Source organism: Mustela nivalis (genome assembly GCF_964662115.1).
Source record: "Mustela nivalis genome assembly, chromosome: 14".
Lineage (NCBI taxonomy): Eukaryota > Metazoa > Chordata > Mammalia > Carnivora > Mustelidae > Mustela > Mustela nivalis.
Window position 1 is genome coordinate 54,106,766 of NC_139033.1, and position 25,793 is coordinate 54,132,558.

At 53.5% G+C, this 25,793-nt stretch overlaps 1 protein-coding gene and 1 long non-coding RNA gene across 51 annotated transcripts in view; one reads left to right on the forward strand and one right to left on the reverse strand.

Moving 5' to 3' along the window:
* CELF4 (CUGBP Elav-like family member 4) overlaps window positions 1-25,617 on the forward strand; it is a 288,626-nt gene extending 263,009 nt beyond the window's left edge. For 8 of the 50 annotated variants that reach the window (XM_082699089.1, XM_082699092.1, XM_082699102.1 and 5 more), the window contains exons 9-13: window positions 3,288-3,353; window positions 4,663-4,743; window positions 9,490-9,573; window positions 14,763-14,934; window positions 23,426-25,617. In XM_082699089.1, coding sequence (XP_082555215.1) covers window positions 3,288-3,353; window positions 4,663-4,743; window positions 9,490-9,573; window positions 14,763-14,890 — 359 coding nt within the window. In that variant the 3' untranslated portion in view covers window positions 14,891-14,934; window positions 23,426-25,617. Of the gene's footprint in view, window positions 1-3,287; window positions 3,354-4,659; window positions 4,744-9,489; window positions 9,634-14,762; window positions 14,935-23,425 lie in introns of all 50 variants that reach the window. The other 42 variants (XM_082699084.1, XM_082699086.1, XM_082699096.1 and 39 more) reach the window with 8 other exon arrangements.
* LOC309848080 lies at window positions 4,754-6,188 on the reverse strand. Its single transcript, XR_014302814.1, has 3 exons — window positions 5,928-6,188; window positions 5,474-5,753; window positions 4,754-4,943 (listed from the first exon to the last, which is right to left on the reverse strand). It is a non-coding gene; the product is annotated as an uncharacterized lncRNA (long non-coding RNA).
* Window positions 25,618-25,793: the final 176 nt, after the last annotated feature.

Consider the following 25,793-nt stretch of genomic DNA (forward strand, 5'->3'; position numbering starts at 1 on the left):
TAGCAAAGACATATAAACTGTCCATTTGGCGTCTACGTACCCCTTGGGTCCCTGGATCTGTACACAACTATGGTCAGCACGCTGGACAGGGAATCAGCACCTTGGCTAGCACCCCAGTGCTTCCCGCATAAATTGCAGCACACAAGATCCAGAAGGCCAGCTCCTGATTAACTTTGTTCCTCTAGAACTTAGCATTTCTGTTGTGGTGAGAGTGCCCAGCTGACTTGAAGCAGCTGCTGTCTAGTTTTGAAGGTGGACTGACAGGAGATCAGGAAAGCTGGGCCTAAAGCCCTAGAGTAGACTGGCAAGGGGCAATATGAGATATGAAGATGCTGTCTTCCTTCCCGGAGGGCAGATGGTCAGGTTACAGAGTCCCCATCAGGACTTGTAAGCTCCCAGTCATCTGTGCCAGAGGAAAGGGGCCTCCAGAAGAAGAACAGGACAGGGGCCTATCCCCTAGAGGTCAAAGTCAGCCAGGAATACAGTATACGCGGAGAGCATAATGAGACAATAAGGCAGAACAGAGTGTCCTTGAGAGTGAAAGTTCTCTGCCTTGAGATGCTAAAGGATTCAAATGAAGGGAGAGTTCTGTAGGCTGAAGGAGCTTGAGAGAGCTTCCCAAGGAGGAGACCAGATCTACTTTAACAGATACGTAGACATTAGAGAGGTGAGGATGAACAAGGAACACACTTCTGTGAAAGGGACTGCCCTGGAGGCGCAGAGACCAATGGGCCTGCCTGGCCCAGGGAGGAGCTGGCAAAGAGGTTGGCTGAACCAGGACAGAGGAAGTCAGCTTGGGGGGCAAAGCAGTGCTCTCTACTCTGGTTGCTCATCAGTAACTTCTGGGTGACTTTGTGAAATCAAAGAATCCCAGAGATTCTGATTTCAGTGTCTGGAGTGAGGCCCAGACATCCACAGACGATGAAAGTTCCACCCGCAGCCGAGTGCAAGGTCACTATGCTAGCCAGAAATAGAGGAGAATTTCCTGACTTTGGCCTTGGAGTTGTCTCTGATCTGATCCCAGTGCTCAGATCCCTCAGATCTGAGGGTCAGATCTGATCTAACCCTCACTGCCTAGACAAGAGGCCAGAGAAACCCAGAGTGAAGTCACAGGACTGAAGGATCTGGAGTGTTGTTGGAGGAGGAAGACTCCAGTCCGGCCAGGGAGGTAGGGAGGGGCATGGGAAGCCAGAGACAGGAGAGACCCCACCAATCTCAGGTTCTTGGGCTCCTCCCCACTCAGGCTCATGAGCTGGGAGCTCCATTCCCCAGCACATCTGGGTGGTTTCATTCCTCCCACTCCCCCCCCCCTCCTCCCTGCCTGCAAGCCCATCTGGATATCTGGATTTTGACAAACCTGTTTCTTCCCCACCCCCTCCAGCATCTGTGAGCTGTTTCCCTCATGGAATTTGGAAATGTTCCTCTCCCCCATTTGTAACAATCTGCCACATCCCATAAACAATTCCCTGCCAGAACAGGAGGGAGGGATGGAGGGAAGGAAAGGAGAGAAGTAGTACATTAAAAAAATTAATTTACCATCTTTAAATGCAGAGTTTGGAGCCACTGTAATGAGCGAGATCCTTCAAAGTGTTCACTCTTTGGCAGTTACTAATGAGGTCATTAAGCAAAGAAGTGGAGAGGGGTCTCAGAAATGCTTTTCTCTGCTTCCTAGCCCCGGTAGCTTCTCTGTTCTCTTCTCTCGCTCATGGAGAGCATGTTCGACGCCCACAGTGTGGCCTCTCCTGCCATGTAACAGCCCTGAAGGGCAGCTCTCTCAACTGTTGAGGCCGGCTCACTCCTTAGGTCACCATACTTGCCGAGCACTTGCTATGGTCCCAGCACTCTTCTGGGAGCAACCACCATGGAAGTGGTGCAGGTTAGATTTTGCCTTGGTCACCAAACTGGCCAGAGGAAGGGACACCTTTTTCTCATTTGCATAAAGACACGTTGCGTTGGAGCAGCTGGGAAGGCTGAGGGGACAAACCTAGACATGGCCGCCTAGAGAGCTGGGGCTGGTGGAGGGGTCAGGCAGAGGGAGCAGGAGGGAGGAGAAAGCCAGCCCCAGCAAGCACCAGCACCAGCACCAGTACTCTCACCATCGCCACTGGGAGCTCCTGGCTCCAGTCTCTGCTGTGAGGGTTTTGTCCCAAGACAACCCCAGGCAGGAAGGGACCCGCATCCTTCCCCATCTTCAGCTCCCCACTCTGAGCAGTGCCCCCCTGGGCCTAGCTTCCATGCTGCCATCCATGCTGTGTCCAAGGACTATCACCCCAGGGTCTTCCCTGGGCTCCCCTGAAGCTCGGGAGCTATTCTTCTAGTGGAATGTTCCTGAGAGGTTTTCGGACAAGAGCTGAGAATGGAAGTTTGGGAATTCTTCCTGCTCTGTAGGCCCCAAAGCCTAGCATTAACTAGTTAGCTTGGCTGGCCTGAGTTGCCAAACAGAGAAGCCCAGATGATTTTCTTCCTGCCTCACTTTGTTATCTAGTCTGCTTCAAACAGGCTGAGGCTGGATGTGTCCCCCCTTGCCTCCCTGGGCCTCCAGGGCCAGCCCCCTACCTCATCAGTCATCAGGGCCCTTGTTCACCAAGTGTTGTGCCCACACTAGCTTTCCCCCATGGCAACTGTAGGCACAACAGAGGCAACAGAAACAAGCCAAGCCTTCTCCCTAGCCCAGCTTCTCCAAGTTATTTGCCAGATTATCAGCCTAAGGCTCCTCTCCTCACACTGGGCAGTAGACATCCCAGACTCAAGATGTCAGGTGGGAGGTCCCTTGGTATTTCAACTTCGGTTGTCTCCACCCCTTCCCCAGCCCACGGGGGAGACCTTATTTGTGTGGTTACTCCCTGCAGAGGGTGTCTCAGGAGCAGCCTCAGAGTGCAAACCCTCCATGCCTGGGCAAACTCCCGGAGACTAATGGAGAGGTGCCTGGGTTTGAGCAGGAATGGGTGGCCGAGGAAGATGGAGTGGCGGGATGAAGCCTCACAGGCCCTTTATTTTACCCAGGTGGGAATCTGTCCCTGATTTGTGCTGGGGACAAGTGCGGAGGAGCCCACCCTTCTATAGCCTCTAGCCCCCTCACTCACTGTCCCTCAGCCCTTCTCCAGGATCCGGTCAGTCTTCTGAGTGAGCTGCCTCCCCCCTGCATTCCCCAGCCCCCAGTCAGGGTGGGAGCCACGCCACTGTGGCTGGGAAGAGCCTTGCGGCCACAGCCTCATCTTGTGGGCATGGTTGGGGAGAGACTGGTCCGGTGGGCATGGCTGACTTCTGCTCCCTTGGCTCCCCTGCAGCGCAGAGCCCCACCGCCGCGGACCCCCTGCAGCAGGCCTACGCTGGAGTGCAGCAGTATGCAGGTCGTTAGTACCCTCTCGGCCCCAGTCCTCATTCCCGGGCACCAGGGTCCCCTTCCCACACCTGGCCTGGGCCCAACTGGGGGGAGGTGGGGAGGAGGAGGGAGGGCTTTCCTGGGAGAGGAAACCCCTGTTCAGGCAGGGTTTACCTGTGAGGGTGGGTACCCTTCTCGGAGGAGAAGCTTCTAACTGGAGCCCTAGTCGGAGCCCTAACCTTGCTGGGAAGCTATGCATCTCGGAGGCCAGATTTTCCTCCCGCCGTGGTGCTGCCGAGGCCGGTGCATCCCCGGCCTCAAATCGCAAGGCAGCTCTGGGGGTGCAGCTGGAGTTCACATCACTGGCCTGGCAAGGGTAGATGCCTGGGTGCAAGGGAAGCAGCGACACCCCCCCACCTCACGATCACATACAGGCAACGGCAGCCAGAGGTAGAATAAAAGGAGAACTGAGAAGAGATAGCCTTGCGGCGAGCAAATGACCTTAGGTCACTGAGTGGGAAGGCCGTGAGCCACTGTAGGAAGCCATGATTCTCTGTCTCTCTCACACGCACCATAATCCTTCCTGCTGCCGGTCTCCTGCTGCCTGGCCAGGTCAGAAAGAGCCAGAGAGCTCTCCCCTGAGGGCAACGTGGGGGTTCTGGTGAAGCTGGCCTCTCACATCTGGAGGTCAGGGGAAGCTCTGTCTTACCTGCTGGGACCCGTGAGCTCTGACCTCGGATCCTGCACCTGTTGGAGCCAGCCCATGTGGAGGAAGGTGCTGGCCATTCCTGTCCCGCCTCTGACCCTTCCCAGTTGAAGGCAGAAAGCACTAGGTGTGTCCAACTCAGTGTTCTGCTCCTGGGGACCAGCCCCTGGCAGGACCCCAGAGGCCAAGCTCATACCTCAGTGGCACCTAACCCTCCCACACAGGTGCCATCAGAGTGGGTGGACCATGTGTGCAAAAGTCAGCTGTGGCTTGGAAAATGGGCATCCCGGCTGGTGGGGTGATCTGGCCCAGGCAGGCCAGTGTTTCTGGTGATCCATTACTGTGGATTACCTATGCCTGTGGGTTGTCCATTGTTTCAGAATAGACTTGCCTTCCCCAACCCTGGGAGCGCATGTGTGCGCGTGCACACCCACTCACACACACACACACACACACACACACGTGCCCTCAGCTGGCTTTATTTTAGGTGGCTAAGCTAAAATGCCCTTTTTGGCTGGTCTGCTTTTACTGCTCAACACTGAAGTTTCTCTCTTTCTTCCCGCCTCTCACTCTGTCTCTCCATGTCACTGTCACCGTTTCTCCCTCTTGCCTCTTCTCTTTGGCCCTCCAGCAGCCGCCTACCCTGCTGCCTATGGTCAGATAAGCCAGGCCTTTCCTCAGCCACCTCCAATGATCCCCCAGCAACAGAGAGAAGGTGAGTCTTTGAGCTGGGGCTTCCTCCTCACCCCCTGCTGTCCCTAAAGAGGCTGCTCACTTGGGCCTTTGGCTGGGGCGTTTCTTTCGAAGGGTGACCATGTTTGCGTGTTGTGTTGAGGAGGGCGAGGGAAGACAGCAGGATTGCAGGACGTGGCATTCTCCAGTCCAAGCGCAGAGGTGGGCTTCTCGAGGGCAGTGCTGTAAACCCAAGAGATGGGGGGTCGGGAAGGGAAAACCTGGAGGAGGTGGGGTGGAAGAATTTCCTTCCCCTACTGGGCAGGATTTGGCCAGTGGAAAGGAAGGGAGGATGGAGGAATGTTCGGAATGGAGCAGGAGTAGGGAGACGTGTTCATCACGGACAGGAGAACTTGTATCCTCTGGGTGACCAGGAGAGACAGCTGGAGCTCCCAGGGACTCCACGGGCAGCAGACGGGGTGGGGAGAGACTCAGTGCAGCCTAGTGGGAGAAGAGCCTCATAGAAAGTCCCATCCAGAGGCTCTGGTATGCCCAGGGCCCAGGGCAGGTCAGGCAAGGCCAGTGGGGTTTGGGGGGCTGGGATCTAATAGAGACTTTCAAGTGTCCTCCCATTCCAGAGTCTAGAAACCCCATAGGAGGCTGGAGAAATAAGCCCATGCTCGGGGATTCCACGGGCCTGCTCACAGAGAGATCAGTGTGAGGGGCAGGAGACCAACAAGGTCTTGCTTTGCCCACCCCACGGGAAAGCTCACCCTGCAGTGAGGCTCCTCCGTCTGCCACAGGAGCCCACTTGGTCAGGGGAGTGCCGTGTCTCCAGATCGCCAGCTCATAGTCCCTGCAGCAGGCTGTCCCAGCGCCGGGTGTGTAGTTCCGTTCTGGAAAGGACCCTGCGGGGTTGCTAGTCCAAACCCATTGGTCATACAGGCCCCACACAGACCGCAGATGGCTGAGAGCCTGGGCTTTGAAATAAATCCATCTGGGTCTGACTCCCAGGTTGGCCACCTCCTCCTCTCTGACCCCTGATGTCCTCACCTGTAAAATGAGGATAGCAAAGACCAGTCACTAGGGAAGCAGGAAACTCAGAGGAGCCCAAGTTTGACCGGAATTCCAGCAATTTCCTCTGGATTTCTCACGCACAGCCCTTCCTTCACCAAACTGTCACCCCTCTAAAGTTGCCCATGGTGCCCATCACCCCAGTTTACGAACATTGGGCAGCTCCTGAGATCTGTGTCGTCATCTCTTGGTACCCAGGAGAGCCAAGCTACAGGAACCCATAGGGTCTGGGCCCCCTACTGGTCAAGTGAGGTGGGGAGGTGGTCCAGCAGCTGGGTCTCCACCGGAGGCTCCCCCTCTTGGGCTGTGACCCTCCAGCCTGTTTGCCCTGCCTCTCCGTGCCTAGGTCCAGCTCTTCAGTGCATGTCAGTAAGATCAGATCCATGCAGGGTGGGGGCCATGGTGGGGGCAGGAGTCCTGTGGGGGCAGGAGTCCTGGTGGGGCCCATATCTCCCAGGCCCAGAACAGAGCGCTGTGCCCACAGGCACTATTAGCTTTGTCACCTCACTGGCCTTAGGCTGCCACACCCTCAGCCTGCTGTCAGTGTCCTGCTTCACTCTGGCCCGTGGCCCCAGGGGTCTCTAAGCCCTGCTGCGCGCACACAGATGCAGGTCAGTGCTGCTCTGACCAACACACAGACTGGCCCCTACCCTTACACAGAGTGAGCCCCTCCATCTTCTCCACCCCAGGCACCTTGCTCTGAACTTCTCCGACCTTCCTTCCATCTCTGAGTGCCTTCAGTTCCCCCACCCCCTGCTGCCCTGTGCCCTGCTCCCTGCTCCCCAGACCAGTCCCCTCCAAGCCAGCTCTCAGCTGCAGGATCTCCTACTGTTGTCCACGTTCTCCCTGACTGATGTGCTGGGCGAGGCACCATGGGAGAGCAGGGCATGGGGGTGGGGGGAATCGTGGACCTAGATGGTATAGAACCAGGCTTCGCACAGGGTGAGCTCAAGGTGCCAGGACAGGGTCATCAGAGGAGGCTTTGGGGGCCTTGGAGGATGAATGAAGTCTTTAGCACATAGAGTTGGGGACACAAACATTCGAGGTAGGAAGAACAGAAGCAAAGGCATGAGTGCTGTGAATTAGATGAGCTTGACCTTGGGGATGAGACAGAGTGGGGAGATAGGCTGGGCTGGGCTGGAGGCAGACCAAAGCCATGTCCACAGCGTTCCCTGAGGCATAGGTGAGAAGGAAAGCTGTGTTCTTCCAGCCATGCCAGTGGTTGGTCCTTTCTATCACGGTTACCTCCCCCTGTGTGAAGTCATTGAAATACCGGACACACTGGTTGCTGGGGAGACCCTCCTTCTGGCATTTTGTCTTTGAGTTGAGCCTGAAAAGCAACAGATGCCTGAATTCCTGGAGGCTGTCCACTCCACAGGTGGGCCGAGGTGACCCTCAGGGATGCCCAAGTTCTGGCTGTCCCCAGGGCCACAGTGTGGTCAGGGTAGCACCTTCTGTCTCTGGGGCTCTGTTTCACCATTTCTCCAAAGGCTGGGATGTGTAGGCTCCCTTTTGAGGCATGAAGGGCAGGATGGGGTGGGGGGTGGTTGGCTGGAGCTGGGAGAGCCATTCCCGTGAAGCTCTGCTGCATACCACACTGATAGGACTGCCCTCAAGAGCTTCTTGAATCTTTAAGTTGAATAAACACAACATCCACATAAAGAAGCTTACAGAACTTGAAGTGAGAGTCCCAAGTTCAAAGCAGGTGGCTGCATGGGGTAGGGAGCATTGAGGGAAGACCTGAAGAAAGGAATGGAAGGGAGAAAGAAGGCAGAGCTGGGGGAGGTACAGAAGGACAGGAGAAGGCTAATGTCCCTGTCCTTAAATCTTCCAATTTGGCTGGAGGCAAAAGCTTCCAGACCTAAAGAAGAAAGAGACTCAGACCACAGATTGTATACTTAGGGAATACCAGAAGAGACAGAGCGAATAGGCACTATCTGGGGGGAGTCCTGGAAAAGGTATGGCTTAGATCAGGCCTTTGAGCTGATTCCTACCCTCAGGGGACTCACATTGAGCTGGGGACCATCCAGGGATCCATCTACAGAGTGTGAACCAGTGAGAACCTGGCATGGCTGGAGATGGGGTAAGGGGAGGGTCACCAACACTTGGGGGATTCAGCAGCAGGGACCCCAGGACGCTTGCACTTGCGCCGGTTCTGGTTCTGAATGCGCCGTTAGCTGGTAGTTTGCCTGGAGACCATGGCCGGGGAGGAGAGGCTGAGGGCACAAGGGGAGTGCAGATGGTGCAGGGCAGGGATCTAGGACCCAGGAGGTCAGATGCTCAGAAGGTAGCTTTGGTGGTCAGAGGAGTCTTTGTAGGGACCTAGGAGAGAGTGAGGGTCTAGACACTTGCTCCGAACTGGGTTACCTGAAGCCTCACCTGTCCCAGGGAAGCCCCACACAGCTCTGGCTGTGAACACCACATCGCTGTCCACGTCCGGGCCTTACCACCTTCACTTTCCGAGCTCACGATCAGTTCCTACCAGCCTCTGGTCAGAACCTTGGTTCTGAGACGCCTCTGACAAACGCGCCTGCCTCCTTTGCATGCTGGCTGGGAACAATCATTGGAACGACCAGTCTTAAAAGGTTAAAAATATGCAGTATACTCTGTTTAAAATGGCATGAAAGAGATGAATCGTCTTGGAGAGAGTTCTGTTTCAAATGAAAACTGGGCATGTTGTTTATTTAAAAAGAAAAATGTAAAACTTTAGCAGCCTAGAAATTTCAGAAACCCAAAGGCTTCGCCAGTGTTCAGTGTTTCCGGGGCGTGAAGATCTATGATAGGCAGAGAGAGGAAAGCCCAGACTAGCCCGATGAGATCTGGCTCCACCCCCAGCTGTGTGATGTTTGGCAGGTGACCTAACCTCTCTGGGCCTCCGTTTCCTATCTGTGGAGTGGAAGTGACAATAGCACTTGCCTCCAAGGGCTGCAGGAAGATTAAGTGACTTAACATACAGCTCAAGTGCTTAGAGGACCCTGACCAGTAGTTTGTGCAGAAGTGGTGGGGTTGTTCTCTTTGTCATGGAATGCGGAGCTCCATGCGGGAGCCCCAGCTGAACACCGGGCCATGCCGTGAAGCCCCACCCTGTGCACCTAGCCTGCTGGAGGAGACAAGATAAGTCTTGATTTCTGCACTGGGGATGGGGGCTGAGTGTGAGGTTTGGGGCAGGGGAAGGTGGGACCATGGGGCACCAGATGGCTGCAGGTTGTGGAGGAAGGTGGCCCCAAGGTCGGAGCTGGAGGCGAGGTGAAGCCATATCACAGGACCACTGGCATGGCTGCCCCAGGGCGATTCCAGAGCAGGGGCTGGGCTGACTGGGCGGCGGGCAGACCCTCTCAGGTCTCCCTCCCCCGAGCCTCTCCTCAGCGCCTCCTCTCCCTGGCTGGTCGGGCCTTGGCACGCTGACCCCCTTCACGCGTCAGCTCCGCCCCTGGAGTGAGTTGCCAGGCCCCCTGTTACAGACGCTTTCGCAGCAAAGGTGACTGAGGCACAGAGAGGTTCAGTGACTTGCCCAGGGGCAGGGCGGGGACCAGAGCTCAGACTGGGGCTCAGCAGTCCCCACTCCTCCGTGGCCGCCCTTGGCTCTTGGATGAGACCCCCCCCCAACCTTGTCCCCCTCCCTGCTGCCGCTGCCTAACTCGCTCACCTCTCCTCTGTCTCTCTCTTCCCCCCACCCCGCCATCCCTCCTCCCCGCCCCCCCCCCCCCCACCGCAGGGCCCGAGGGCTGTAACCTGTTCATCTACCATCTGCCCCAGGAGTTTGGGGACGCTGAGCTGATGCAGATGTTCCTCCCTTTCGGTAATGTCATCTCCTCGAAAGTGTTTGTGGATCGGGCGACTAACCAAAGTAAATGCTTTGGTGGGTAAAGATAACAAACCAACTAGCTTCACCCAGGACAGGGCGGTGCTCGCACCAATTTACCGGTGTCCGGTGTCCGACTGCTTTTAACCTTCTCCTCCACATCGCCGCCCCCCCCACCCCAGGTGGTCCCTAAGGCCCAGCCCCCAGCTCCACCTCTTTTCTCTCTGCTGCTTTTCTCTCCGCTTCTTGGCTTTCCCTGCCCACCCCTGCCCCCTAACCGCTCTCCATCGCCCCCATCCCAGTCCAAGAGACAGGTTCCCCGCCCTCCACAAGGCCCAGTTTCCACCCATGGAGAAGGGGAAGGAGTCACCTTGGGCCAGGGTGGTGGGGGCATCGAGCCGAGCCCATTCTCCCAGCATCCCCTCCTCTGGCCATCCTAGAGGCCCTGGTGGATGGATGTGGAGCATGATCCTTGGGGGGGAGGGGTCTGCCCCGCTGAGACCCCCCCTCCCGTCCTGCCTGCCCCTTGGTCCTCTCTGTCCACCTCTCTGTCCTGCCCCCGCCACCCTTCTCTGTCTACCCCACTCTTTGATTCCCTCCTACCATCCACTGAACCCTCCTTCCCCCACCACTCCCTCAGGCCACCAGAGCCACATTGCTGAGGAGTCAGGAAGAGCAAACTGGTCCTGCCCTCAGGAAGCCTCAGGTCTGAGCTTAGATGACAATCATGCCTACTGCGCAGCACTGAAGTCTGCAAGGCACCAAGTAATGGAGCAGAGAGAAAGGCAGGTGGATGTACACAGCCGTGCAGAAGGGGAGGGAGTGCCCCAGAGGGACCAGAGAACGGGCCGGGAGCGGGAGGAGAAGAGGGGGAAGGACAGTGGCTGAGGACGCTGCAGGAGGCTTTGGGGAGAAGGGGTCAGGGGGCGCCAGCCGTGAGGGAGGGGCTGTGATGGGGAGGGCTGACCATTCCGATGAGGATGCTTCTGGGATGGAGGCAGTGGGAGATGCTGGCAGGTCCTTGACCTGAGAATAACGGAATGAAAACACAGCTTTTAGGAAATGCGCGTGGGGGCAAGGTGTGAGATGGGACAGGGGACTCGGGAGGATCTCGGGATCTGGTTGTCAGATAAAATATAGGGTGCCCAGTTAAACTGGAATTTCTGATAAACAATGGATCCATTCTGTGTGTATGTAAGTATGTTCCAAATATTGTATGTGATATGTTCCATACAATACTGGGGAGATGCTTATAGTAAAAAAATATTATTTATTTGAAATTTGAATTCAACTGGGCATCCTGTATTTGGATTTGCTTTGGACCTCCTGGAATCCCACCTCATTCCCACACTTCTCCCCTCCACTCCCCCCTCAGCCCCCTCCCCTGCTTCCTCTTTCGCCTCCGTCAGCCCTTCCCACGGGGCTAGATCCACTCGTGAGTCCAGTCCCCAGAGAGCCACACATGGAACCAGAGCTGAGTTTGCCAGAAGCTTAGATCTCCAGGTTGAACCCCAGCTTCTGAGCCTGTGAGGACAGAGTAGGGGCCTGGATTGCCTGGGGAACCCCCGGTCACAGCTTGGAATGGTGAAGGGAAGGCCACTCAAGTGTGTAGAAGTATCAGCAAGCGCAGGGCAAGGAGATTGCTGTTAGCTGACCCACTTTGCAGACCCGTGAATGGTGTGAGGTTTTAGAGCATGATCCCCAAAGCAGTCAAGGTCTTTGCAACTGGGTCCCTTCCCCTCTGGCAGCTGCCACAGGAAATGTTATCCCAGCAGTTTCTTTCCCTTTGAGTGTGAGAAAATAAAGCCAAAGAAGAAGATAGGGTTGCACCCCTCCCCTGTTTGGCCGGTGTTTGTGCTGGCAAATCACCATTATGTATGTTAGGGCTCAGATGTTGCAGAGGGCAGAAGAGGCTGCTAGCAGCCCCCCTAGCACTGGGCCCCCTGGACCAGCAGGCTTGTGCTCTGCCCAGGGCTCTGAAGCCTTTGTGCTGTCCCATCTTTTTTTTTTTTTTTTTTTTTTTTTTTGTGCAGCCCACCTTTTCAAAGGCATTTCCTTGGGGTCTGCCCTGCCATTTGCCTATTTAACTTCTTCAGGACCAAGGTTTTATCCCCCCACTGGAAATCATCCTCTGTATACCTCTACTCTGGCTCTTTCTTCAGTTCCTGAAAGACTTCAAGGGCTAAAAGTCCACTGGCCTTAGAGAAAGATGGGCTCCTGCCACACCGGCCGGCCCCAGTGCTTCCTCCTTAAGCCCCCTGGGTTCTTTCTTGTTTGCTTTGGCAGCTGTGCTTTGGCAACTCTCCCAGAGGCCTTCAGTGTGAGAAGGAGCTCTGCACTCCTTCCCAGGCAGGCATCTACCTCTGAGCCTTGGTGTCCTCATTTGGGAAATGAAGATGTTGGTGGTCATTTCTCAGGGGCCGTGTGAGGGTTACAGGAGGTGGCAGAGCAGACCCTCAGGAGGTGCCAGAGCCCCCTTTGTACCCAAAAGGAGGGGTTGTCTTTGAGTAAATGTGGTCCTGTGTTAAAGTGAGCCCCCCAAAGTGCTCACCTGCTCTTTATGAGCATAAGCAGAATCTTGCAACCTTTGTGAGCTGACATGCAGCACAAATGGTTGCTGTGTCGGAGAAGGGCTGGGGGCACACCAGGAGGGCCTCCTCCCCACATGGCTTCCCACAGCCTGGGAGGCTGGAGCCTTCTCAGCGCTGGGAGGGATGGGGGAGTAGGCTCTGGGGGAAGGAACCCAGCCCTGGGAACCATTAAAATGGGAGACAGCGTCTAGAGCCCTGTTCAGCGGCCCTGACTCCTCACCAGTTAGCAAAACTAGCTGAGAGAGAAACGTTCCCTTGAGCCTGGAGCACTTACCAACCCCTGAGCTCTCAGAGATTTTAAACTCTCCTATGAAGGCTGGGCTTCTTCCTTCCAGGACCTCTGGTCCCCCACTCTCCTCACTGGGCAGCAGTCCTTCCCTTTACTCCTCTGCCCTAGCTAGTATCCCCAGCCCCCTTTATCTTCCTCCCAACTCCTCCCTGCTTTGCTCACATTTGTTTCCTGCAAGAAGAGCCACAGAGGGCCGGGGGCAGGTGGGGAGATAGAGTCTGAGCTGATAGGGCTGTGCCAGCGGCGGGCCAGCGGAGGAGAGAGGGGTGTCACCCAGTGAGGCTCTCTCTCCCGGCAGAGAGAGGCTTTGGTTCAACCGCGCCCCTGATTCTGGGGGAGAGCTGTGTAACAGACCTGCAGTTCCCACACGTGAAAACTGCTCTGCTCTGTAAAGACCTGACAGTGGTCATCAGGCAGAGAGGTCAGTGGGGTGGTGGACTGGCCAAAGGGATGAGAGGAGGAGGTGGAAGGATGTCTCCCGCAGTTCTCTGGCTAAGGGCCATCCAAAGTCTCTCCTGTTTTGGCACATGGACTTGTACAGAGATCGTTCATGTTTCTCTGGGCCCGACTCACTGATTCCATCTGAGTTCATACGCACCCATTCTGGAGTACACTTACTGTGTACACACACACACACACACACACACACCATCTTTGATGGCTCATGGCTGCAAGAGTGAGCGTGACAAATGTGAGCAAAAGCAGGAAGGAGTCAAGAGAAAGAGGAAAGAGACCAGAGGAGGTAGGGCATAGGTCAGAGGTAAAAAGACAGTCACCATGTGGGGAGGGTGAGGGAGAGGTCTGGGACAGGCCCAGTGTACCATGGACAACTAGCCAAGAAAACAGCTACTACTGCTGTGGGGGTCTGTACACCTATTAGTTATATATCCAGAGGCCATCTGGGGACAAGCACCCTAAATGAGACACGTTTGCAAGATGGCCTGGGAACCTGGGAACCTCGCCAAACTTAGTTTCACATAATTCGCAGGATCTAAGTCTATTTTACAGGACAAAGGGCCTCTCAAGTCAAATAAATTCCAGGAAACACCAGGCAAACCAAGCTATGAGTGTTTATTTACTGGAGAACTTGGGATAGGAGGTGGGCTTTTTTTTTATTCATGTGTCTTAAACTGCCCTGGAGGGGCACAGTGGTAAGCCTGACCACAGAAGGCCCTTTCTCAGGAGCACGGGTTAGAGCCAGTTTAGGAGATGCTGATGTGAAATATAGTCTCTATAAGGAGATGCATTCAAAGTTCCCAAAGGGTGACTTTTAAACTAACTTTCAGATTCGTATCCATCCCCAGCTGGGAACTACTTGTTTCAGAAGCCATAGATGGTTCTGTATCTCTTTCTGGAATGTTGGGAAGAGTGACCGGGCACTTCTGCATTGCCTAGGCCTCAGAGAAGGCTCTCAACTAACTTTTACTAATAGCGTTAATTTGCCCTACTACTGTTATTATAGATACCATGAGGGGTTCATAGGGGATGCGTCAATTGGTGCTCTCTTAGAATCCAGGGCAAGAGCACCTGCTCCCAGGGCTTGGAATTTTAAATAAAAGGGAGGTGCCGACCGCCCTTGGACTTGAAGTGGTGGGTTCCTGCCAGTCCGACTGGATTTAGGCAAGTGTCCGCCAGGAGCCTGGCTCGGGGCAGCCTCGCCAAGGACCGGGAGGGGGGCGGAGGGCCGCGAGGACTGTCAGCCTCTGCCCTCCCCCACGGTCAGGCGGCCCTCGCGAGGGGGGGCGGCTGGAAAAGGCGGTGGAGAGGTTTTCTCCGGGGTGCCCCCCTCCCTCCCCCTCGCACTCCTCTCTCTCCCCAGGCCGGCACCCTGTGCCCTCCCGCTGCCAGGCCCCCTCCTGTCAGGGAGGACAGTGTCCAATAAACTCCTCCACCCGCAGGTGTGTCCGCCCTCCCACCGAAGTAGAGGGCTGAGGTGCCGGGGCCGGCCCGGGGTGGGGGGCGAGGGCGCCCAGGAGAGTGGCGCCGCCCAAAGCCGCGGTGGAGCTGGGGAGGCCCGGCCTGGAGGCGCGGGTCGGCGAGGCCTGGAGCCCCGGACACGCCCACCCCCGGGAGGGGCCGCGCGCTCGCGGGCTGTGGGGGTCGTGAGGCCGGGCCGGGGCGGGGCCCCGGGTGGGGGGAGGAGCCTCGAGGCCCCCCTCCTGCCCGAGGTGCGGCGGGGGCGCAGGGAGGGGCCGCCGCCAGCTCCGCCCCGCCCCGCCCTCGGGCCCCGCCCTTCTCCCCACCCACCCCACCCCGCCGGGGCGGCCCCGTGGAAACCCAGGCCCTCGTCCCTCGTGTCTCGCCAGGCTTCGTGAGCTTCGACAACCCGGCCAGCGCGCAGACCGCCATCCAGGCCATGAACGGCTTCCAGATCGGCATGAAGAGGCTCAAGGTGCAGCTGAAGCGGCCCAAAGACGCCAATCGCCCATACTGAGCGCCGGCGGGAGCGTCCCCCGGGGGAGACCAGGACTCGCACAGGTAACCGGGGGCGGCCGGGGCGCGGGGACGGGGGGTTGGAGAAGGGGCACCGATCGGACCCGCCGCCTCCTCTGGCCTTCCTGAACTGGACCCTCGCTTGCCTTGGACCCGCTGCGCCCAGCTCGACCTGCTCCTCACCCGATGCCTGGGGGCAGGCCTAGAGCTGTGGACATCCGGCAGAAATGGGCGTGGCCATCCCCCTGTTGCAGAGCCAAGAGAAGCAGGTGTGAGGGAACCGTTCTGAGAAGGTGGGGCGAGGCCTGGGCCGTGCATCAAGGAGGTCTGCACTGGCAGTCCTGTTTGCCAGAAGACCCTGGGGTGAGCCTGTGATGAGCCTGTGGCAAGCTTAGTACTGGGAGAGTTTGGGAGGGGGAGCTGTCCACGTCTCCTGGGGCCTTCTCCTAGACTCTCTGGCTCTCTCCTTCTATGTCTCCTGCCTTGAAGGCTGGTGGCCTTTAGACACTTGACCTCCTCGCCCCTCCAGTTCTTTGTAGCTCAGTCAGTCTGGGGCAGAAGCTGAGGAGGGTGATGGCCTAGCTCTGGGGCCACTTACTTTACTGCAGGCTCTGATGAGTGGGCAGTTGTCACCCCTTCCTGCTCAGTCTGGGTCTTGCCCTGTGGCTGGAGACACACTAGGCTACTTCTCTTCCAGGCCACTTGTTCCCCTGGGTGAAGCAGCTTCCTGGGAAAGGGGGTGGTGGTGGGGAGATGTGCCCAGCCCTCCTTCAGCCTGATATCCCACACTGCTGGGCACTCCTGTAGGCCCAGCTCACCCACAGGCCAGAGGCAGGTCTCCCAGTCCTCTATTCCTCTGCTTCCATCAGCAGTACTGTGCACCAGGTACTGTTAGGTACTTGGGACTCAGCACCGAATAAGACTAACAAGAACCCTCATCCTTAGAAGGAGGGACAGACAATAAACAAACACATATGACCAAAGAGTAAATTATACAGTGTGTCAGAAATGTTGGTTACAGTTAAATCAGGTAGTTACGGTGGGCCTTGTTGAGTAGGTAACATTCAAGGAAAGACTTGGAGCAGGTGAGACAGGGAGCCATGCCAGCATCTGGAGGAGCGAGTCTTTCATCTGAAGGGACAGCCAGTGCAAAGGCTCCAAAGAGAGGGCGGGGCGGTGTGGTGGAGAACAGCAGAACAAGGTGGTTGGAGGGGAGCAAGCATGGGGGCATGGCGGGAGAGGGGATCCCGAGGTGAGGAGGACCACCACTGGCAGCCATTGTATAGGCTAAGGGAGTGGGCGCTGGGGAGCTGCTGCAGAGCTCTGAGTAGAAGAGTGGCGAACCTACTGCAAGTCAGAGCGATCCCTGGTTGCTGTGTTGATAGGAGCCCCAGCAGAAGTCTAGTGCATGGACCACTCAGTCCGGGACAGCAGCAGCCAGTGTGGTACGAGGGAGTTGTGTTCTCGGTGTTTTTGGAAGGCAGAGCCAGGATGCCTTTTATAATGAATTGGAGGAGGGTGTGACAGAAGGAGTCAAGGATGACCCCCAGCTTTTGGCCCTAGAAACTGGAAGAACAGAGTTACCGTGACTCGAGATAAGGAAGGGTTGGGGAAAAAGAATGGGCCCTGCACATGAGAGCTAGCCACTCACGTGGAGGTTCAGAGTCTGGAGTTTGGGAGGGAGATCTTCAGTTTCCCAGTCTCCTCTCAAATCCCACCCCTATCAGCAGGACACCCTCCAGCCACCCAGGAGCAGCAGCTCTCACTTCTCTCAGAGAGGGTGCTGAGCCTCTGCTCTCTGCAAGGCTGATAAAGCAAAAGCCACCTCTCCTGCCCCCTGAGCTCTCCACCCTGCCCATCTCTGGCTCCTGTGAAGATGCATACACCTGCGTTCACTGAGAGTGTGGCACCTTCCCAGACTGGCACTGGGCTTGGTGCTGGCCTGCAGAGATGAGGGGGTCACCATCCTGCCTGCATGAGCTTCTGGGCTCAGCAAACACAGACCACAGGATGCAGTCTGCAAGGGGGTGCACTTCCGTAGGAGTTAGGGGTCAGTCAGTAAGAGCAGCCCTTTCCGGACAGAGAGCCTTTTATCATAGATAAACTTAGCTCTGCCACGAAGGCACAATCTCTTGGACTTCCATTTCTACATAAATAAAACCAAGGTGTTAGAGTCATCAGAGGATTTTTTAGTACGGGGTGTGCTTCAGGGCCATGCCCTGAGATACTGAGGGGCCCCTGTGGGTGTGTTTTGTGTCTCTCGTGAAAGCATCTTGTCTTAGCCTCCTAGACCTACATGCAAGTAAAACCCAAGCAAGGATAGATCAGACCTGTAGATCAGAGAAATTCCCAGGGGAAGGGCTAAGTAAGGCAGATTTGCTGTGTGGGACAGAAGGTAAGAAGTGGCCCACGGGGTAGAAGTAGCCGACACTGGTAGTTGGAGTGAGGGCTTGAGAGGCGTGGTTTAGAAAACAGAGGGGTTCTTCCCCAAGGGAAAACCAAGACCAGACAGCCGGGAACCCAGACTTCATGTGTGCTTAAGAGCACACGAGGCATAGTTCTTACGGGTTACAAGTCCATAGTGCAGCTGTATCGCTGTGACTGCTCTGTCTTTATTCCCATTTTAAAGATGGAGCACAAAAGATTACATTACTTGCCTATCAGCTACTGAGTGGTAGAGCCATGATTTGAAGCTGGAGCTTCATTCCAGATACAGTGCTCCTAAGTGCCTTTATGTAAGAAGAATGGTCCCCAACCCCCCACCCCGTTATCTTCACCCCAACTCTCCCACTCCAGAGTCTTGTCTTGAGTATCTGAGGGGGGATGTCATGACATCTCACTTCTCTGGGCCCCTGTCTTCTTAAGCAGTCTTCTAGAAAATTATGACATAACAGAACTCCTACAAATAAAGTTGACCTTTAATCCATTTAGACAGCATTTTAACAAAAGGTGATTTCAGGCTTTCCAACTTAAGACTGTTAGAGGCCGAAGCAGAAGGAGGTGCTGAGACAAGGCGCAGGCTCGGGGACTGCAGCGAGAAGTGGAGGAAACAGCGTGCCAAAGCAGCTAAAAACCCCCACCGTTTTACAGCCTGGTAAAGGATGAGTCCTAGAGGCTCAGAAGAGCAGGGCTAACCTGAGCAGGGCCAGTGGAGGGACAAACCATAGCCGGGAGCTAAGGGGTTGTGGGGTGGAGGGATCTCAGGGCCTGGCTGACCACCTGCAGTGGTGAAGGCGAAGTCACCATGGCGGCCAGAGCCAGGTCAGGACAAAAGTGTGGCAGGTCTAGGGGAGGAGGGGGCCCCAGCAGAGCAGCCGTGGGGAGCGCAGTTGGGTGTTGGTTCCATAATGTGCGGCCTGGGTAGTGTCAGGTTGGCTCCCCAAATCCTGATGTCTTCTGACATTGTGATGCCCCACCCACTCCTTGTTCCCCTGACACCCCTGCTCCTCTGGCTGCTTGGGCTCATTACCTTGTACTAAGATGGGGGTTTCTCCAATAAATCTTCACCAGGAAACAAAGAGGGAGGAAGCAAAGGTGGAAAGACTGGGCAACACTGTGGCCAGGGCCATAGCCAGTGAGCAGAATACCCAAGTCCCTTGTCCTGCCACAGAGATCAGTAGCACGCTCTGGGCCCCAAGCTGAGAGCAGGGTCACAGACTCCCAGCACTGTGGTTCTGTGGTTGGAGGACACTGAGCAGTGTGTCTGACTTCAGTGGGAGACCTCTCTCTTCTGGGTCCTGGGTTGTGGCTCTGAGTGCGTTTTGCACGGTGTCTGCTCTGAGCTGTGCTTTGCACGGTGTCTGCTCTGAGCTGTGTAGGTGCGGGTGCTTTGGGCCTGACCTGCATGGGGCTGGGCGGTGACTTTGGATCTGGGCCGTCTCTGGCTGGAGCCCAGCTGTGTTTAGAACCTGGCATCTGAATTGGCTCAGCTGACAATAATTTCCTCTCCCAGGTCGTGAGTTGGAGCTTCCCAGGCCTGATTCAAGCCCCCCTTGCTGGTCAGTGACCCTGCTGCCACCTCTTGGGACTGTGCTTTGTGAGGATCTTTGAGAGAGTGGCCAACAAGGGGTCACCCCTGCAGGCTGGGGTCCAGCTGTCCCCTAATAAAGAGAATAGTCAGCTAGTCAGCTGTGCACGTGCAGAGCCTTGGGGAGGCTCCCAAGGAGTTGAATGAGTGTGACAGTGTGTTTGTGTGTTGGGCCAAGCATGTGTGTGTGTGAGGGGCAAGAGTGTGTATGAGAAGTTCCCCATGTGGGGCTTTGAGGAGGTGGGTGTGATGATCAGCTTGGATCTTCAGCACCCAGGACAGCGCAGGCACCAAAGGGCTGCTAGAAGCCAACTGAGGGAGGGCACAGAAGCTAGTCCAGTGGGGAGGAATGGGCACCCACGACATGCTCAGGAGTGGGGGGGTGGGGAAAGGAGTGGGGTCCCCCGTGGGCTGCTTAGTTGCAGTTGCCATAGCTGACACCTGGTGGCCCTGTCCTCCTCAGTTCTTAGGTCTCTTCCCCCACCCAAAGGGACCAGCCTATTGGATCTCCTGGGTTGGTCTAAGGGTTTCCATTTGGGAAGGGCTGGGAATGCAGGGGAGGGCGGTGTGTCAGGACCTCTTGGGCAAGCAGCAGGCCCTGGTCTGAGTGCAGGAGACCTGCTGCTGGAAGAGCAAGAGCCCTGCCCACATGGGCAGGTGGGCAGGGGTCCGTGGAGGAAAAGCTCTTCTGTGAAGGCAAAGCTGGAGGCTGGGTATGTCCTTAAAATAGTCACCCCTCAGCGACTTGGTAGCTTATCCACAGTGACATTTCAGATCCCAGACACCCCTTCCACAATCCCTAAAGAAAGACACAGAGCTGAAAGAGGAAGTCTGCGCTGTGTAACAGCATGGTGGACAGATGAGCCGGGCACAGGGGCTTCAGGGATTGGGGGCTGGGGAGCAAGCTCCGCAGGAACCATGAGCAGGGGGTAGGGCTGGGAACCCCCAAATTCCCGGGTTGGGGCAGAGGGCCATGAAGTGGTGAGGAGGGCAGAAGATAATTCAAGGTGGAAAAATGTGATGAGAAGGGGACACAGCCCCAGTCACCTAGGGCTCCCCCAGTAAAGACGGCGGGTGAAGGCCTGTGACATGGGGTAGTCTAGAAAGATGTACAGGCAGGAGTGTAGGGAATGGAGGAGGAGGAGGTAGAGGAGGGGAGGGCTGCAGACCAGAAGGGAAAGCCACAGAGCCTGGAGACCAGGGCCGTAGCACTCCCCTCCCTGATGGACTGTCCTTTCTCACACTACCCACCCTGCAGGGTGCTCAATAGGCTTCCATCCAGCCCTTCCATGGTCAGCACCGTGGAGCCTTCTAAAGGCTTTACGTGCCTGGAAGCAGCATCACTTTGGCCACGTTGGCCGGCCACCTTGGGAGCAAAGGGAAGGGTATGAGCTGACCGTGAAAGGAAATCAGCAATGCCGAGGGGTATCCATAGAATTCCAGTAACACGGATATGATTTACTCTCCATCTCCAAACTGAGTGTGTTCATTTTCTGAAGGTTCTAAGACATGAGAGTTGAGCATAGGAGAAGAGGAGAGGCCCGTAACCTCACACAGTGGGTGCTCTTGCAGCAGCGAGGCCCTTCTCTGGGGTTGGGGTTGGGGAGCAAGGTGGGACCACTGGGGTGGGAGGACTGAGTGGCTGGGCTCCCCGGATGCAAGTCGCTGTAGCCAGCCTTGGATCTGCCCTGCCTTCAGGGTGACCCTGACAGGCTCCCCCTGCTGGTCCACAGGCTGAGGCCACAGGAGGCTGGGGTGGGGGGTGTGGAGAGCGTGCCCCCCCCCCCCCCCCGCCTTGTATAACCAAAGGTGATACAAAGCAGAGAGCGTGCTGCCTGATCTGCTTGCTGGCCACGGTGGTTTGAGGGGCTGTTTTAGTTTCTCCTAGCCCTCTCGCCAAACTGCCCACGCCCCTCCTCCTGTCCCTGACGCATGATGGATGCCCTTAGTGGCCCTGTGTGAGGTTCTGCTACTGTTCACAGTGTACCATGTGTCTGCATATACAACCGTGTGTGCGTATGTGTGTGCGTGTGTGTGTGTGTTGATGTGCCCATGTCGTTTGTCTGCCGGCTTCCTCCATCCTTTGAGTTCTTTTCGATTCTCTTATGATTTGACTGCTGTTCTTTCATCAGAGCTTTTAGATTGATGCTGTGGTCTGGTGCTGTATAAATATTTTTCCTTTTGATTTTGTTTTAACCTTTCCTTGCCCTTCTTCACCCTCCTCCCAACCGTCCCTGCCCTCCCACAGTCCCCGACCCCACCCGACCTGCCCCTGCCTCTTCCCTCCCCTTTGCCCACACTCTCTTGTCCTCTCTTTCTTTCTCTCTCTCTCTCTCTCTCTACATATATAAATATATATAAAAATCTTTTCTTCTTTTGTCATTCAATCAAATTCCAACAACCCAACCAGGGCCAGTCAAATCCACCACAGTCTCGCGCTGAGCTAGGAATAAAGTTCACGTAATCACATGAGAGTGGAGAAAACAGTCCCCCATCCGTAAGTTCAAATCAACTCAAAGTTCACAGTGTGACATGATGGCGTCATGTAACAAGGCTAAGAATCGGTTGCATGACAATTGCCGTCAAGTTTCGTGGAGGTGCTGTGATTGGAGCGTTTTTCTTGGATGTTGTATCAGTTGATGATTGGCCCGTCATGATCACACGTGCATTCTCTTGACTTTTGTGCTGCCACAATCTTTTTTGCTGTGCTCATTTTTGTTTTGTTCTTGGTGCTTGCAGTGGTTTTACTTTCTGTTGTTTGGTTTTTCTTGTTCAGCGTTTTTGATGCTTCTCTAGATGTCACATAGAGAAAAAAACAAAACAAAAGAACCAAAAAAAAAAAAAATAGTAAAAATAAAGATGAATTCCTGAATGATCGAACATGGGATCACTTAACTGTGCAAACCATTATTTTTTTTTCTTAAAAATAAGGAAAACATCTTAAAAAAAATCTATGCGTGGTTGATTTCCTTGCACTTGAAAATATTGTGATTTTATTTTTTTCTAGAAATTTGGGGGCCTTTTTCAATTGACACTTTTCCTAGGTCTGGTCTTTTTCCAGTTAGGCTATTTTTAAATCTCACTTCAAAAGGAAAAATGAAAACGAAAACCAAAACCAAAATCTCTACTGTAACAGAATGATTAAAAAAAAAAATTCTAAACCAAAAAAAAAAAACAAAACCTAGAGTACAAAGCCAGAGGCCTCTGAGAGAGAGCCTGGTAACTATTGTAAGGTTTGTATTGTAGCCACCTCTGCTAAATTAAATGTGGGGCGGGGAGGCGGGGGACTGGGGGTGGGGGGGGACTTTTTGGTTGGTTTGGAAAAAACAGTACTGACAAAAGCAAAATGCACCTTTTTGTTTACAACTGAAAAAGGGTCCTTGACAAGTGTTTTTTAATTTTATTATTATTTTCTTTGGTGTTGTAATTGTTTAGACTGCTGTGTACGGTTTGCTGTTTGTTGAATCAACAGTGTGAAAAACCTGCCAGCATGGATTGATATACGCATGACGTTGTCCCCTCAACTGGGGGCTTTGCAGTTCTAACTTTCTCAATGTAACCAGTCACCCCCATGTATAAGTGGAAGCTGCTTGCTATAATGGAGATGAGTCTCATTTGTTAATTCACGATGATTAAGCATTCTCCTTCTGATTCTAGTCAGATCATGATTTTTTTTCCTTAAAAGCAAAACAAAACAAACGAAAAGTCACCATTGAAAACAAAATCAAGAACTGAGTTAATATATCTGAGCTTGATGATGAAATCCGTTCTAACTTTTTTTAGGTTCTCCCATCCGCTCCCTTGAAGTTCCGAATTTCCTCTAAATTCCCTGGCATGTATGAGAAAAATATTATGTGTGTGTGTGTGTGTATGTGTGTATCTATGCATATACATACACACATATCCATGTATATCCACATATGTGCAGGTGAATATATTCTACACATATATCCAGATATACATATATATACATAGCCTCGCAAATAGTTACTGACCTTGGGAAAGAAGCGGTTGGCTGGAAACTGGGCAAGGGTTCAGCAAAATTCATGTCAAGGATGTCTTGCTTCTTTTCCTCAAGCTGGGGAGGAGGGGGCTAGGCTGCTAGATTTTTGCTGTCTTGTTTGCTAGGCTTCTGTATACATATTGTATCTGGGCTAGATCCCTCAGACATCGGTTTAATTGTGAATTCATATCCCACAGTCCCAAATTTTTCCCTTAGATCCAGCTACCCCCCCATTCCAGAACTCGAAAGGAACCCAAATCGAGACCCCTCTCCCAACAACCAAACCTCAGCTACAGTCATCACCACTAGACCTCCAGTGGTTTCTTACTCTGAACAGAAGAGTCAATTTCTTTTTTATGTATCATGATCATGACTAATTCTCATACTGGTCTCTCCCCTCCCTCCCACCATCCCCCAGAGCTCCCCGAGGCAGGGTCCTTTTGGTGTTTGGATGCATTTTGTGTTTCCTCTCTTGGCTTAATCAGCCCTGATTTTCTTCATTTTAGGGCAGGATGCTGAACGGGCTACATTAAAAAACAAACCTCTCTCTCTATATATTTATAAATGAGAACTGTTGGATGACACCTTTGACATATCAGCCAATATCAATCAAGCTGAAGACTCCAGACACTTTCTGTGACTGTAACATTTCTTCAAGGAAAGTATAGCGTCTGTGGAGTTCAGAGGGCACGTGTTTGGGGGAAAATATATATGACCCAAGAAGATGAAGAAAAATGAGAAAAAAAAAACACAAAAAAGGCAACTTTAAAACAAAATAACTTGAGACCAGATGGGGAGGCTGAAGGGCTGGGAAGTGGGAAGAGACGCTGCTTACCGATCCCTGGGGCTTTTCCAGCCCGTGGGCGCCTGAGGCAGGCTGGGGCAAGCGGTGTGGCGGGGCCTGGTCCCCAGGGGGCGGCTGGGAGGCCGCTGCTGAGCATCTCTATCTGTCATTCCTTTAGCTATTTAGGGACCAAAGGACCAAACTTTTTATTGCAGCTGTGTAGCTCTATGTCAAATAGAGGAGGATGGAGGAGAACCTCCTTCCTGCCTCGTGGCTGTTCTTGAAACAGCTTAGAGCGATTCTATGAAAAAATGTAATAAAAAAAATTAAAAAAAAAAAACAAAAAAAAGCAAAAACAAAAAAAAAGGAAAAATAATGCTTCAATGCTTTTAAAACAGCAAGATAATAGTTCTTTGATACTTTGAGAGGCGCTTTGATTACCCTCATTCAAGTCTATGACACTTTCCTATGGTTTTCTGTATTATATGTCTGGATGGAGCTGTTAAGATGAACAAATTGGTGGATATTTGGGGAAAGCAACAAAAATATTAAAACTCATTAACCGTGAAGTGTGAGAAAACAAGGAGGGGAAAAAAGGGACTTACAAGGCAAGAGAATTGTTGTGAAAAGTCTGTAAATGCTTCTAACTCTTCCCCCTCTTAAAATCATAATAGTTGTACAGAATTTTAAAAAAGGAGAAGTTTAAAATACCTATATAATAGAAGAAAAATTAGAGGAAAGCAAAAAATAAAAAAAAAAAAAAGGAAAAAAAAACCTATAGAAGTTAGCGTTACTGCTAAAATCCCAGATGTTGTAGGACTGTACTTTTGTAGAGTTTAGACTGAGCATCGTTCCCTTCTCCCCGCGAGTGCTGTCGGACGCCGTGCACCCAGAGGGCCTGGCCGGACTCGCCCAGACCTGCGGGCTCCCGGCCGCTCACCGCGCCGGTGGGGGCCGCGCCGTCGCTGGAAGGCCCGCCGCCCGCCCTCGCCTGCTTCGCTCCGGAGCTGCGCGCGCTCGCCCGCTCTCCGCAAGCCCTCGACACCTGCCGCTTCACTCGCCTTCCATGCTTGCTCCAGAGACTTTCCGGGCAAGGGAGACCTGGGAAATTCATCGTAAAACAACTAAACAACACACACACACACAAAAAAACCTTAAACAAGAGAGAGAAAAATAAACAATCTTTGAAGAATTTCTGAAACTGTTTACAAGGAATTTTGAAAAACAGGGATGTTTAAATGATGCCGGCTCTGTTTTTCTGTAAATAAATTTGCATATTTTGTAGGACTTTTAATTGTAATGATAGAGAAAAAAAACAAGGAAAACTATTTAATGAAAGCACGATATTTATCTTTGGTAAATGACTTTAGAGCAGTTAAAAAGACATTGCTTAAAAAAACTCAGAATCAGAAAAAAACACTGAATTATTTAAGAACACATATATTTTAAAGTATAACATATTTATTATAATTTATTTGCACCGTTGGGAAGACTTGCTTTGGCATTCTGCCTTGATACCCTCCTCTCATTGATGTCCAGGTCATTTGGAGGCCAGGGGGCTCTCGGACTTACCAACCCCCGCCCTTTTCTTTCTTTCTTTCTTTCTTTTTTTTTTGCTTTAGACGAACAACTGTCTGGTTCCTCTTAGGCCTCCTGCCTTTCCTTTCTTTCTGTCTATTTCGTTGGTTAATTATCATTTAAAAAAATTTTTTTTTCTTTCTCTTGGCTCCTCCTTTTAGGATGTCCAGATGTTGTAAAAAAAAAAAAAAAAAAAACAGCCGCAGTTCAGTACAACTGCTCTTTTCACACTCAACTCCCTAAAACTCCTTGTAACCTTCTGTAACTATTGGATGACGCTTTCTCCAGCTTAGCCCTAAATAAAGCACAGTTTAAAAAAAAAAACAAAAACAAAAACAAGACTTCTTCAGTGGTCTGTGCTTCTCGGAATCTGGCCAGCTGTGCCTCGCTGGCTCACTGGCAATAGCTTGGTCCTTCTCTCTGTGGGGTCCGTGTGCTACCCGGGTCCTCAGTTGGAACTTAAGCTGTAGGGAGTGCTTTCCGGGAGATGATGGGGGCAGAGAAAGGAGGTC